Source organism: Epinephelus lanceolatus, chromosome 11 (assembly GCF_041903045.1).
Source record: "Epinephelus lanceolatus isolate andai-2023 chromosome 11, ASM4190304v1, whole genome shotgun sequence".
Taxonomy (NCBI): Eukaryota; Metazoa; Chordata; class Actinopteri; order Perciformes; family Serranidae; genus Epinephelus; species Epinephelus lanceolatus.
In genome coordinates, this window is record NC_135744.1 from 24639612 (window position 1) to 24654982 (window position 15371).

Below are 15371 nucleotides of genomic sequence, written 5' to 3' on the forward strand. Positions count from 1 at the left end.
ATTTCCAATACTATGACTGAGTTCATGTGATTTTACTTTGATGTATCACCGATTTTAAAAACAGAATGCCACATGATTTTGATTTATGCATGCATGGCAGATTAACTTCTGCTGTGGTGCCAATAATAAGCAGTGTATGTGGAGTGCACAGGTTAGAAATAATTTATTTCTGCATCATCATGAAAAATAAACCCTTACCCAGCCTTAAGAAGGAAGTGAAGCAGATTAAACACACGGATGTAACAATCTGTGTCACAGTGGTGGAGGGGTTCAAAGACCTGACCCTAATCTCTCCTGTGTTCATGTAAATATTGCCTGGCTAATAAGCGACCGGCCTGCCTCTGTTTTCTCTGCATGTAAATATGCTGTGTAACAGCTCTGCTCCGGTCAGACCTGTTCCTCCTCTCTGTCGTCACCCACACAGCCACCTGAGAGGATCCTGTTACCAGAAGTTACCGAGCTTGTTGTCACCTGGGCGGACTCCTCAGGTGGGAGCAGACGGTTTCTGCACATTAAAAAGTCGATACAGTGAATTCACAGTCGAGAAATATACGCACCTGGGTGTTTACTCGACGTGAGGAAGATTTTTACGCACTTTTTGTGAATTTTCCAGGAGTATTGTGAAGAAGGGACTCCGTGGTGAAGCAGAGGAGGACCACACTGGTCGACATGTTTGTCAGCGGGCTGGTTTCGGTGGCTTTGTTCATCGCAGCGACAGGTGAGTGATTTTAGGCATTTGCTTTTTCTTTCTTTTTTTGAGGACAGTCAACGCGTTCAAATCTTTCTTGTTGCACAGTTTAACTCAACAACAGCTGCAATATCAGTAACAATTTTGACCCTAAATATTAAATAAAGTGTTTTGGCTGTTGTTGGTGCTCATCGTCCTCAAACGAGCCTCAGGCCTGGTCCAGGAAACACAGCGTAGGCCTGTTTGTGTCAGCTCAGGAGCAGGAGCAGGTCAAGCTGACGTCGGAGACCATAACATATGATTCATTTTGCAGTGTACAAGTTGTAGGATATTTAAAACTTTTTCTGTAATGTCTAGTTAAACTTAAATGACAGCAGAAAATGTGCTTCGCCCTGAGGGTCCAGTGAGGTTAGATCAATAAACTCAAGAAGAAGAAGATGTTCCTCTTAGATCCCTGAGGGGAAATTCAGATTTTCACTCTGTTGTCAAACACACACAGGCTCATAATACAAACACATGCACAAGCAGGACTTACATACATTAAATGGAGAGATGTCAGAGGGAGGGGGCTGCCCATGGACAAACGCCACAAGCATTTTGGGGTTCGGTGTCTTGCTCAAAGACACATCCGCAGTGCTCAGGAGGTGAACCGGCACCTCTTCAGCTACTAGTCCACACTCCATATTTGATCTTGACAGGGACTTTAATCGGCAACCACGGCTGGACGATATGACCCCAAATCAGTATCACGATTAACGGAACATTTTACCTCGATTACAATTAATGAACGGTTATTTTGTGTTTGTTTTTGCCCTCATAGTTCACTGACAAGATTTGTACTTTAAATATGCTCAACTGTTAAATCTGGGATGTTTTTTTCTAATGAAAGAGTGTGTATCTTTGTGATTTTAAAATAATTGAATGAAACACACACAGATGAACATATTGTGTAGCCTCTGTAAATGCTTGTGTTATCGAGAGCTGCTTTGTGGAGGTGTTTGTCGCTTGGTGTTTGTCCATCTTTCTTTTTTGAGCCGTTCACTGTTCATATTCGGTAACGTGATAGTGCTCCAGGTGCTGAAACAGATTGGTGGTATTACTTTTGGTCACTGAAACAGCTTTTCCGCAGTGTTTACATTTGATTTCTTTCTGCTCTGTGTCGTCTTTACGAAAGCCCAAATGTGTCCAAACAACAGACATGGCATTTCTCTCTCTCAAGTTGCCCAGTTGGCTCAGTGTTTGAGTTCTTGGTTAGAAGTTCTGAATATCGGTTTCGATTAATTTTTGATTAATTGCCCAGCCCTATTGCCAACTCTTCCAATGGACTGAGCTCCTGCCTCCCCAAGGCCTCACAGGAGTTGATTTCCACTGCATCCTATTAAGAAAGCAATCATACATCAGTGTGTGAACACAGCCCAGTTTTACAGCTTTCCACTCACACTCTATAAATATTTGTCTAAATTAACTTATACTCTCTATGGATTTGTGAGATACTTGTGTTCACAAATCCAGCTGCCACTCATCATATGATGAAGGTATTTGGATTTATTTGTGGGTGGGTGATCTGTAATTGTCAGTTAGTAACCTCAGATTATGCCCTGGTTATTTATAACAGTGTATTTTAAAGTATCACACAGTTCAAACTGATGTCATAACTATAAACTTGCAGCATTACATTTACAACCTTGACTTGCATCTGTGGATTTTCATGTGCATCGTGAAATCTACAGTATAATTTGTTAACTCTGTGCTAACGCAAATGCTTCTCAACCACAACGTCATGCATGTGACATCACAGGACTTTGCTTGTACACCACAAGGCAGAGTAGTTTGACTAGTTTGGCCTAGTGTTTTTTGAAAAAGTAGTCTTCCAGATGCTTTCCAGGCTGGCTACTGTTTGTCTCAACAGCACATGTAGCACAGTTTACTGTACTAAACAGACCCTGTACAACACTTCAAACTTGTTGCACTGAGCAGAGAAATGTACTGCCTGGCTTTAAACTCAGTTTCCAGCATGTACTCCCAGTACTTCACTTTGAAGGACACTTTTCACACAACCATGAAACCAGCACAGTATGCAAACAAAAGAAGCCATGGAGTGCTCGGGTTTCATTTTACACTGGAGGCTTATCTCCACACCAAAACCGTGACTGTGCTTCCTTATCTCAGCTGAGACTGCCTGTGAGAAACATCTGCAGGGTGTCGATGACGTCCGACTGTCATTTAAGTAGCTACAACAGAAACTCCATTTGTAATTTGTAATTAACAGTATGAGTTTTCTATTGGCACACACATTGATATAAAGTCTTGCTATTTGTATATTTTAAATCTTGGAAATTCAGGGATGTGTACAATGAATGACTTAGCACACAGCTAATGATTAACTGGCTCCTGCTGCTGCTCCCTGTAGTTGGAGCTTACACAACAAGGCGGCAGTTAAATCGTGTAATTCCCAACACTTAAAGTAATGGCAGTGTGGTGTAATGTTATGTAAAGTTGTGCAATAAATGCGTATATTATGTGACAGACAGGCCTGTGTCTGCGTACATCAATAATTTAGTGGCCTGTCTGTGTGTCTGTTGTAACTGCACCGCTGTTCCTGAAAAGACACAGTTTCAGCCACTGTTGACAGTTTCACCGGAAGTGTTCTGGCTCAGCAGACAGGAATGAGCCACTTCTTCTTCTGCTTCTTCTTTTTTTGTCCACACCCTGAAGGCTTATGGGCACACTCTGAGCGTTTGACAAGGGGTGTGATCTGTATCATAATGTCATACTGTCAGCATCTGAGCTTTGAGTGTGTGACATCATTTAAACCTCACAGAGCCCATCACAGTTAGATTGTGTTAACAAATCTTGGTTATAGGGCTGCAGCTACTATTATTTAGATATTAATTCATTAATTGTTTGGTCCTCATAAATTCATATAAGCTGTCTTTGCATGTTCTCATTGACAACTTGCTTACTTTACTTAGTTCAAAACTGAAATGTTTAGTTGTTTCATTGAGGTATTTAGTTTAGACTCCTATTCAAGATGGCTGCCAAACTGCAGACCACTGTTCAACACCAACAAACAACAACACCTGCTGACCCTTCGCAGCATTTCTACCAGTGTTTTTGGACACAGAACCAGTGTTTTTTTTTTTTAGTTGTATTTTGCGTCATTTCTAAGTAGGGATGTTCCTGGCGACTAATTTTCCTGTCGACTAAACAAAAATTTTAATTAAGACTAGTCGACTTGTCTAAAAAAGGTCTCGGCACGGTGTGTTCAGGCTCAAAATATTCCATTAACCCCCTGAAGCCTTTGCCTTTAGCAAAGTTAAATCAAATCAACTTTATTTATATGGCACTTTCATACGACAGTAACACAAAGTGCCTCACAGAGGTTAAAAACAACAAAGAACCAAAACAGAAAACAAAAAAGAAAAGAGAATTTTGATACCTGATAAACACGTCTTTCTCCTGTCAGTCATCCTCTGACCCAAACCTGTCTTCCATGTAGTCGACGGGTGTACATGACTCCACTTTTCAAAGCAGAACAAGCTGAGCTCTGATCTCGGAAGTTATTCTCAGATGAAAAAATTATTTTAGAATTGATGCTAATCTAAATCATCCTCAGTCTTTGTGTCCGCTGCAGCTTCTTGTGAATATTACAACACAAAGTGCTTTTATCTCACGCAGCCTTAAACTCATGTGAGGGAGATCAAAAATACAGGCCTCCAGCTGTTCATATTCCGAGCCTTAAATTCCTGATAGACCGCAGTTTTCCCACTTGTGGAATGCTTGTGCATCTTTAATCTTATGTCATGTCATGAATTATAAATGTTAAATTTTACAATGTTAGTGAGAGCTCAGAGTAAGAACAGCATGAAGGTCTGCTTTGGATGGATGCTAAAACCTACAGAGAAGTGTCTGCAGTCACTGACTTAATAATCACATCCATCAAGACTAAAGGCAAAACCTGTACTTAAAGGAAGTGAGAATTTAGACTCAGCACCCCCATTTTAAAACGGTGCTGATAAATGTGTGTTACGCCAGGCTTTAGAGGCAATATTACATCCCACGCAAACCCAATGACTGAATCCGTAATTAAACTAACCTTTTAATGTGTAAAATGTTTGTATAGCCTACTGTAATATCTGTTCACCATTGCAAATTACAGTGATGTGTTATAGTGACAGCATGTTATCAAACTTCAAAGTCTAATGATGTGTTTTATTTCAATCTTTGTTTGTCCAGGTGTGAGTGGCTATACAGTCACCAGCAACAACAAAAATGTGCGAGTGAAAGAGAATGAAGGTGAGTCCTGAAATTAAAAAGAAAAGAACGCAGCTGAGCTTTTGTAAGCCTAAATTATATGTCCCAGAGTGATTGTGCTTCCACTTTTCCTTTCATTCTGTTCTAAGGAGCAAATATGGGAAGGTTGGCTTTGTTTCGTTTCTCAATATGAGACTATTTGCCGTGCAGGAATCCTGCTCACGGTCTTACATTCTCGCTGTGCAGAAGATATCATCATCTCGCTGTAGTGCATTTTTGATGAAGAGTTAAACAAGGTTAGACTGTGCGGAGCTGGTTATATTGTATAGAGTGCCCCAGTAATGAGTCTTAAAACCTGTAAATGATTTAGCATTTTTGCACTCGTGGTTCCCTCAGAGTCAGTGCTTTTTTTTTTAAGAGAATTAAAAGTTTTTTTCTTTGACATAAAATATGTCAGTAAATACCTAATTTTAAAGCTTTTATTTGTCTTTAAAAACGGCTTTCCAGTCTTGTTATGTTGGTGACGTTATGTCATGCGACTGTAGTGTAGTTTGTTTATAGCCTAACGTTAGCTATTTACTTCTGGCGATTGCATTTAGACTTCAGTAATCATGACAGTGGTGTTTATTTCCGGAGATTATCTTGTTAAAAAGAAGTGAAAGTATCATGAATGTTTGTTTGTCACAAAGTTTCATTTCTGCAATAATCCAAAACCCAATGGAAAAATCCCATAGGCTTTTGATGAGGGAATCAAAGTCTCGGCCTGCAAAAAAAAAGGTCATTCCTGGTGTTGTACTGTATTTGGTGCTGCATATTCTCCACCAGTTTCTTGCATCTCCTTTTTGTTAAGTTTAACGTGACGAAAGCTTGTGTCAAATATCCTGTGATCATTTTCCATAAGTCTCCATATTTAGTTATAAATTTGCGTGGTTGAATGTTCCTGTTGGGAAGTTTGCAAAGGACTTAAAAATGCTGACGGATATCCTTGTCGCTTAGCAACCCCCTTGAGAATTTTGCAGGCTTTTTTTAAGGGTGATTGTTGTGTCCTAAAATGCCCGATTCACGGCAGATTTTCCTCAAAACAAAAGAATATTTCAGACATCTATTTCCAAACAGATGCACAGGAGACAGATGTGAAGAATAAAACTTGTAGAAAAGACTCCTGCACACTGTCTAACTTGCAAAAATAATTATTTTAATGCTGCAGCATTTCAGTGACCAGACCTTCATCAGGCAAACCCTGATGCCTGATGAAGGTCTGGTCACTGAAACGGCCTGAGGGAGTTCAATTTTTTTTTTTTCAATCTTCAAGATCATGCAGAACTCATGCAGAACTGGACTAATAATTTCAGAACTGTATATATTTGGGGCATTGGTGGCTGAGTGGGAGAGCAGGCGCCCCATGTACAAGGCTGTTGCTGCAGCGGCCCGGGTTCGAGTCCAGCCTGTGGCCCTTTGCTGCATGTCTCTCCCTCTCTCTCCCCCCTTCACACTTAACTGTCCTGTCCATTAAAGGCAAAAAATGCCCCAAAAAATATCTAAAAAAAAAAAAAAAAGAACTGTATATATTTTGATAATACCTTTTTATTTTGTGTAACATAAGTGTAATTGTGAACTCTGTTATTTCAGGAGCCGACCTCACGTGCTCTCATTCAGCAGACTTTGGTTCCAATCCCAGAGTTGAGTGGAAATTTAAGGACCCAAAAGGCTCACAGGCGTACGTGGTCTTTAATGGAAAACTAACATGTAAGTACATTAACAATCTCTGCGACTGTGTCTTTTTGTAGCATGTTGACAAATGCGTTTTTTTTTCTCACCAAGGAAGTCTTTGATCCTGCGTCTGTCTCTCTGTTGGTTAAAGTTATATCTCAAAAAACTACATTAAAATATTTTAATGAAATTTGGTGGACATTTCCATGGCAGCCTACAGTGTAAGAAGAGGCAAAAACGGACTAAATTGCAATGCACACATTGAAGTAGCTGACGGGATTGTATTTCAGTGGAGTTGTACCCTGTATGATTTATTGTTTCAACCAGTCTTAAGAAAGGTTATCTTTTCTAAAATTTGTGTGCCATTTTTGTTCTTGTTCTTGTGTCCTATACTGTATGACAGGGGTCATTAACTACATTTGTCCAAGGGCCAGAATTTATTTTTATATACCTTCGCAATGTCTAAGCCAGTATGACTCTTGCATTTGCGGCTTCACTCATCCTGAAGAAGGCTAGCAGCATTAAAGGGACATTGTGTAACATTTTCAGTTGTTTATTGGCAAAAATTGATGTCTGCATTCATAAATATGTCATCACTGGTGTACTATTACCTCCACCAATAATCTGACTTATTCTCGTAAAAGGAGAATTTCGGATTTGTTTGTACATTGTGCGGGTAAGTCGTCTGTGGGGTTCCATTACGTTTCGCCATCTTGAGAATACACCTGCCAGCAAGGGACATACAGCACCGCCTTTGGCGTTTTTGTTGAGAGCCAGGCCAGCACTGCGTGACTGAGGAGCCGAATGAGAGGAGCAAGAGGTGCTTCGCTACTACCCTGGCAAATTTGAAACAAAGTCCCACTCTTTGAGCATAATGCAGGATCATGCATATGCAGCATCATGAGAGACAGAATCCTTGTCGCCAAGAAAGTGCAAAATGGAATAGAAAACGCAGCGTGACCGGCGAATTAAAAAAAACGAAGGCCCACATCGGGGTAGCCTTTCCCAGGTAGAGAGAGCTGCTGAAGGAGAATGGTAATGCAATCACAGGCCAGCGCCGCTGTTGGCTGTTAGCCGCTGTTAGCGGCCAGTTGCTAACAGCCTCATCCCGCTCCTCGCATCACTGCGCCGCTGTTAGCTGCTGTTAGTGCTGGCCTGTGATTGTATTACCTTTCTCCTTCAGCAGCTCTCTCCACCTGGGAAAGGCTACCCCAATGCTGACCCTTGTTTTTTTAATTTACCGGTCATGCTGCCTTTTTGATTCCCTTTTGCACTTTCTTGGCGACGAGGATTCCCTCTCCCGTGATGCTGCATAATACATGGTCCTGCATTATGCTCAAAGAGTGGGACTTTGTTATGCGGCAGTAGTGCCGCTGGCCACTAACAGCTGTTAGCGGCACAGTAATGCGAGGAGAGGGATGAGGTGTGTGAGGTTGAGCCACTTGTCAATTGTCAAAGGACAAGACGTGATTGGTTTGTTTCAATTTACATCCGCCCCAACAGTCCTACGTTGTAAACACAGCCAGCATGGTGAGGAGGGGGTTTGTCAACTCGCGTCGCGTGTGTCTGTGTAGGAGCCTGAATGAATACTCCATGTAGTATCGGATGACATGGTTTCATCAGTGTTATCATAGCTTTTTGGTACACAGCGGCTACAGTTGTTGCAATACGTGTTTGAAACAGTGAGGCGCTAGAGTGCGCTATCTGTTTGAATACAGTATATGATTTCAATGTTAGATGGGAGAAATTCCTACACACTGTGGCTTTAAGAACCTTGCCCAAGGGTCCGCACTGGATATGTGTTGCCCTACCTGGGATCAGACCCCTGATCTTCCGCATCAAACGCAGTAGTCTTAACCACTAGTGATCAGCTAGATCAATCCTACAATATCTTCAATATCGTTGAATTTGGTTAAAAATATTGTATTATTGTATTATTTGATTTTCTCCATATCACCCCACTCTAGCTTCACCCTACTGTAGCTCCATATGTGATGATCATCTGTCACACTGTGATACAGATCCAGATTCACATTCAGAGTCTCCAAACATTTTTTGTTACTAGAGAACAAATTCAGAGGACTGGGCAGCTTTAGCAGAGGTATGTGCTCTGAATGCTTTTGAGTCTGTTATGTAATGCTGCCACTTTTTCACAGCGCCGTACGCCAACCGAGTGACAATGTACGGTGATAATCTGAGATTCACCAAAGTGACCCGCAAGGATAATGGAGTGTACGACTGTGAGGTGTCCGGCAGCAGCAGCGGCCAGTTTGGGGAAGTCAGAGTGACGCTGACTGTTCTGGGTGAGGATCCTTTATAATTACACTCTGCAAACACATCTCTTCAAGTATAATCCACCATGACTCTCATGCCTGCCATAAAATGACTCTACTACTACTTATTTGTCTGAAGTTTATGTGCTGCAGTGGAAGTTGTGTATTCCTGCACATGTTGAGAATGAAAGTGAATGTTATGTCCCGCAGTGCCTCCGTCTCAGCCCCTGTGTAGGATCCCTTCCTCGGTGACGACGGGCAAGTCAGCCCTGTTGTCCTGCCACGACAACGATGGCTCACCTTCACCCAAATACAGGTGGTTCAAAAACAACATCCTTCTGCCTCCTGAACCAAGCAAGATTGCCGCCTTCAGAAATGCCACCTACAAGCTAAATGCAGACAATGGCAACCTGGTGAGCCACAACCTATTACTTTGCACCATTCGAACTGTGACAGTTGTCAGTGGACTTTCAAATTAAACATATACCTCGTCTGCCTGTTCAGGAGTTTCCTGCTGCATCCAAAGCGGACTCCGGTCAGTACAGCTGTGAGGCTTTCAACGACGCTGGTCCTCCACAGCGCTGTAGAGCTGTGAAAATGGAAGTTCGTAAGTACTCCTCTCACTGTAGTAATATTGAAACTAGTTTCAGCTGGTGTGGTTTGCTGCATGCCAGCTCTTAAAGGGTAGTCAACAGGTTTGGCCGCATTGAAGGAACCAATACAAACTGCAGTACAAACATTAAGATACATACATCTTCATTTTCAATTTTACAGTTTCATTTTCAGTTGTTATCACACTGCAGTCTTTGTTATTCAGCTAATGAATCTCAAAATGTGATGTTTTCTTCCAGGTGACCTGAACACTGGAGGAATTGTCGCTGGGGTAATAGTTGCTCTGCTGCTACTGGCCTTGCTGGGATTTGGCATTTGGTATGCCCACAAGAAAGGATACCTGCCCAGTGAGTTTTCTCCCTTATATCATAGTCATAGCAATTATTGTGATAATCCACAGTCTGATATTCAGTGTTGACAGCACCAGAAATCTCAGATTATTCAGCCATTTATGTCTCAGTGCCGGTGATAGCTGTTGCCGGAGTCATTATGTTTTCGGGTTGTCAGTCCATATATCTGTCCCATTCTCGTGAATGCGATATTTCAAGAACACTTTGAGAGACTTTCTTCGGAGTTGCCACAAACTAGGGATGCACCGAATATTCTGTAACCGAATATATTCATATTCATCGGCTTACCGGCGACGAGGAGTCGGTTCCAATAATATCCTCTTCTTGGCATCACAACTGCCCAAAAGTACCTAAACAGCCGAGCCAGCTGAACACAGGTATGTGATGTGTCAGAGGAGAAACGAGCCGTGCACGGCCCACAAACCTCACCGCACTTTAGGGACTGTTCATTACTTATGAAGGGACTTGTCAGGGGAGGAGGGTGGCTGGTTGATTTTTGCTTGATTTTTATTTTAGTTATTTATTTTATTTTGATCCCCCCTATGTTAATCACTCATTGATGCTGTTTTTGAAGTATGAATAAGTCAATAAGTAATTTATTCCATTGAAATATCATTGATGTACTATAGAAAAGTGATTTATCTTTTTATAATTGACAAAAGGCATATCTGCCTCATTTTCGCTGTGGTATCGTGATACTACTCAGAACCATGATATTTTCATTGGTATCGTACAGTGGGATCCAATTTTGGTACCGTGACAACACTAATCTGGAGGGGGTTCATCTGCAAAAACTAGTGAAAAACTAAACAACAATATTCGGTATTTGGTACTCGGTATTCGGCCAAGCGTTTAATATTATTCGGCTTCGGCTTCAGCCACAAATTTTCATTTCAGTGCATCCCTACCACAAACATCCATTTGGACTCAAGGATAAACTGATTCAGTTCTGGTGGTCGAAGTTTAAAGGTCACTGTAAGCTCAAAAACAAGGTTTGGGCCATAAGTCAAGAATTTATATGCTAATTCAGTTCGACAACTCACGTTTTAAATTTTTATTTTAACAGCTGAACATAGAGTGACACAGAGCTGCTCCTCTGTTTAATCTGTCTGTTAATTAGTCTACAGTGAGACATCAGTCTATATGTTGTACGTGCTACGCTAAATCAGTCTCTGAGATGAAATTACCACATGCACACACATGCAATCCAGCGCTATGCTGCTAGTTTGTGTGTGATGTGGATTATAGTGCATTGCCATTCTTCTTGATAGTTGTAGTCTATTGTGTGATATGGATGCCGGCGACAGATCTGTTTAAAAATTGCTGCGACAACACAGACATTTCATATACAGCAAGACATATACTGTATAACGCAAAGTGTCTCTGTCTCCTTCCCTCCCTCGGCCTCTCTGTTGATGCTCTGTGCAGAAATAAGATTAATAGCCTAAATAGATAAAAATCTTTAAATTATTTTCCAGCACTAGTTTCATTTGAAAGGCCAACAGATGGAAAATGACTTTTTAACCCCCTAAGATTTTTAGTTGTTTCATACTACAATGGATTTCGGCCTACTTGATTCTTTTATAGTCATGTTCTAGTTTTGTGTCCTGTGCTGCAAACCTTTAAACCTCTGTAGCTCCAGTGTTAATGTGCAAAAAGATAATGTACAGCCCTAAATTTTCATTCACATGTTGTGCAGCTGTACAGAGAGAGTCTGTTTTCACAAAAGTGCTTGTGACATCCCAAATGTGGCTCTGACTTGCAGCTGAACATGTCACCCATTTTGTAGAAAATACCAAGATATATATCGTGTATCACCAGTCAGCCTGAAAATACTGAAATATCAATTTTCGTCGCCCAGCCCTAGCAGCCATACTGATGCAGGGCAGCAGTATCATTGACAAGGCACAGGGAGAGCTGGGAAGATTTTGCAGCTTAAGTAGGCTACCAAATTGGGAGGGTGTATTCTGTAGATGACATATGGAGAGTGATGTATGACTTGGGTATAAATCAGTGCAGCTGGAGTTGACTGCCTGTAGTAGCTCACAGGCATTGCTCCATTTATGACAAAATTTAATGCAAATGTCTCATAGGATAAAATGATGACGTGATGACATTTTATATCCAAAAGGTCAAAGCTCAGCTGTACTATGGCATCATGATGTTCTGCAAAAACACTTTTCTGTTCATTACTGAACGTCATAACTCAGGAACAGAAGGGGAGGCATTTCGTCAGATACTGAATTGGTGACACTAATCTTGGGTGTTTGTTGGGTCCATGTCTTAGAATATGTAGCTTCTTTGCATCAACATCCATATCTGAAACATTGAGTCTAGACAGACATAGATGTAAACTGTAACTGCGACTTGACTGGTTTGTGAAGGCGTAAGATCTAGTGTTCTGACTGATAGACAATATCGTCTGTCAGCTCCAACAGAAAAAGCAGACTTTTGCATGTCATTTGCATATTTGTTACATGTACCACATGCTTTATCCTACTGACGCTGTTTCATTTCTTCCCTTTACAGAGAAGACAGAAAGGTAAGAGGATTTTCTTTTTCTATACTTTGAAATGGGCTTTAGCAGATAATCCACATGGGTTTGCGGCTTCAGACTGACTTTACACTTTTTACTCAGTGAAATGCAGGTTTCCTTCAGATTACATGTGTAAATTGGTCGGCTCTCTCTTACCTCTCTTCCCCTTTTCCACCAGATATGCTCTGGTTCTCGAACTGGTTCTGTTCAGGATTCTTAGACCTTGGTGCTATCTATTGAACCAGCCCAGGTTTCCACCAGTTTTGAGTCGAGCCATTGTAATAAAGGATGCGTCATCAGCGGAAGGTGTTTCATAATGCTCAACAGAAGTAAAGAGTTGTAGCAACGTTGCTGAGCACACTGATTACCTGCAGGCTTTTGCTCTGTTATTACAGATATTTGTTTTTATCCAAAAAACAAGCATTATGCAGGAGACTATTACATGCAAGACTCCATTCTTTTCCCAACCTGTATAATATGACACACTGACTGATGTTGTCACAGTTTTCACTTAAGGTGAAAGAAAACCTATTTTTTGGTTCTAGCTGGGGACCAACTTTTCGGGTTGTGAAACAATCTATTTTTGGTCGAAATGCTCCGAACGGTTCATAATTAGGCGCAGGAACCAGAGCAGAACTTGTTCAGTGTTGGTGGAAAAAGGGGTATCTGTGACAAGCTCAACATGTTCTTTTCATTCTTCCCGCAGCAAACCGAAGCCCAGCGTGGTCTACCAGCCCACATCAGTGTATGGTGGTGATGACGATGATGTGAGTATGAGCGTTGTTGTCATACCACGAGATTTATGTGACAGTCAGGTATATCTGTTAAAGGGATAGTTGAGTTTTTTGGATGGCGTTCTTACATACAGTAGATGTCAGTCAGCATGACCCCAGTTTGGAGAAGCAGGCTGGAGTCTGACATGGAAGCTAAGCAATGTACTGTTGGGGATGGGGGTCAGCAACAAAACGTGTAACAGTTTAATTGTACGCTATATTGAGAGTATTTTCACCGCTTTACCTTTCCTTCAGACAGCCTGTTCCAATGGGGAAACCATTAACGACTTCAGTTCCCCATCTACGCTCTCGTCAAAACCACCAGACTCCATTGAGAAAAACAGTGATTTAACATTGCTAAACACAGGAGCTGCTGGTCTACCGCTGCCTTGTTCAGTTAGTTAGTTTGTGTTATTGTGTGACTTTGGTGAAGCTGAACTAACCCTTTTAAATGGCAGATTCACACAGTAACACAGACTAACTAACTGAACGAGGCAGCAGTAGACCAGCAGCTCCTGTGATCAGCAATATTAAATCACTGTTTTTCTCAATGGAGTCTGGCTTTGAAGAGAGCGATGGAACAGCTTCATTTTCTCCAGGAAATCAATGACTGACATTAGGGCTGCCACTAACGATTATTTTAATTGTCGACTCATCTGTCGATTATTTCTTCAATTAGTCGACTAATCATTTCATCAAAAAATGTGTTAAAATGTTGAAAAATGACGGTCTGTCTCGCCCAAACCCCAAAATTATGTCATCTAATGTCTTGTTTCATACTCACGCCAAAGGGTTTTAGTTCACTGTCATGGGAGAGTGTGTAAAGCTGCCAATATCTGAACGTAAGAAGCTGCAGTAAGAATATTTTGGGGTACTTTTATAGTGCTTTTCTATGAAAAATGACTCAAACCGATTAGTCAACTACTAAAATAGTCACCGATTATTTTAATAGTCGATTAGTCATCGATTAGTCGACTAATCGTGGCAGCCCTAACTGACATTGAGATGAGGAAGTGAAAATATTCTCTATATCACACACTTAAACTGATGTTGATATTTTTAGATGGGACTTTTTTTAGATGGCTAAAATACATTTTGTTGCTGACCACAGCAGTAGGTTGCTTAGCTTCTATGCCAGACTCCAGCCTGCTTCTCAAAACTGGGGGCGTGCCGACCGTCTGAGGATAAGCACCGCATACAACCCCACTTCAATTAAACTGAACTGTCCCTTTAAGGATAATTCATAGTTTTCAGTTCAGTGTTTGACATACTAGGTGCTGTCGGAAAAATGTTCTGATGTTTGATATTATTTATTTCAGGGGGAATTCAAACAGAAGTCATCATTCGTGGTATAGTCTGCAGTAAACAATCAAGACAGGAGAGCACCTTGGTTTTAAATGACTCTCAGCGTGGGATTTCCCAAAGTTTTTAGTGACTTTTTTTTTTTTTTTGTTTTTTTTGTTTGTGCTCCGAAGTTGCAGTTTTTATAAGCCAGTGTGATTGTGTGAGTTGACCCAGCCTGTCTACTTTAGTGTCTCAGATGCACCAATGTCATAAGAAAATAACTGACCACATACAAGTGATGTGTCCTCTTTGATACGTTGATAGGTTATGATAATAGAAGGAGCTGTGGCTACCAGTGATGCATTTTAGTCACGGACATTTTTTGATCTATGTTTGGAGTTTGTGTTTTTGTGTGCTCCTGATTTTCTGTGCCTCCCACTGTTTAAATGATGCATCTGAATGTGAACATATCAAATCAAATGGAATACACATACTCCCAGTAGTGGTAACAAGGAAAAGGAAAATGTAAGGAAAATGGACACGAATAAGCTAAAGCTTGATAAAACTTCTTTTACAGACACATTTTTATTACATTTTCTGACCCACCATCTTAATTTGCTGCTGTGCGACTCATCAGTCAGTCTGTGTATCTGAGCAAAGCCACTGAAGGAGCTTGTGCATCATAGATGGATCATAGATTGTCTCTGAGAGTTGTTTTTCCTTTTCAACAAACCACAAAACTGCTGTGATGTATAATAATCTTTTCTCTTAATGTTTAAGTTTGCTTTTCATGTAAATAACACTGTCTTTACGTTTGTAATTTAGAACAAAAATAAAATCAGTTATCGCTGTGCTTCCTCACATCAACTAGAAACTCTGCTACTACTGCTT

General features: G+C 41.0%; 1 protein-coding gene across 2 annotated transcripts; it reads left to right on the forward strand.

Annotated features, from left to right (window-relative positions):
* Positions 1-351: 351 nt before the first annotated feature.
* f11r.1 (F11 receptor, tandem duplicate 1) lies at positions 352-15354 on the forward strand. Of its 2 annotated transcripts, XM_078172397.1 has the most exons (10): positions 528-718; positions 4925-4984; positions 6572-6688; positions 8809-8955; positions 9136-9338; positions 9430-9532; positions 9777-9884; positions 12417-12429; positions 13130-13190; positions 14516-15354. In XM_078172397.1, exons 1-10 carry the CDS (start codon positions 670-672, stop codon positions 14549-14551), a joined length of 897 nt encoding a protein of 298 aa, XP_078028523.1. In that variant the 5' UTR covers positions 528-669; the 3' UTR covers positions 14552-15354. The 2 variants fall into 2 exon arrangements, with proteins under 2 accessions (XP_078028522.1, XP_078028523.1); XM_078172396.1 differs by lacking the exons at positions 12417-12429; positions 13130-13190; positions 14516-15354 and adding an exon at positions 352-488 and having other exon boundaries at positions 614-718; positions 9777-9970.
* Positions 15355-15371: the final 17 nt, after the last annotated feature.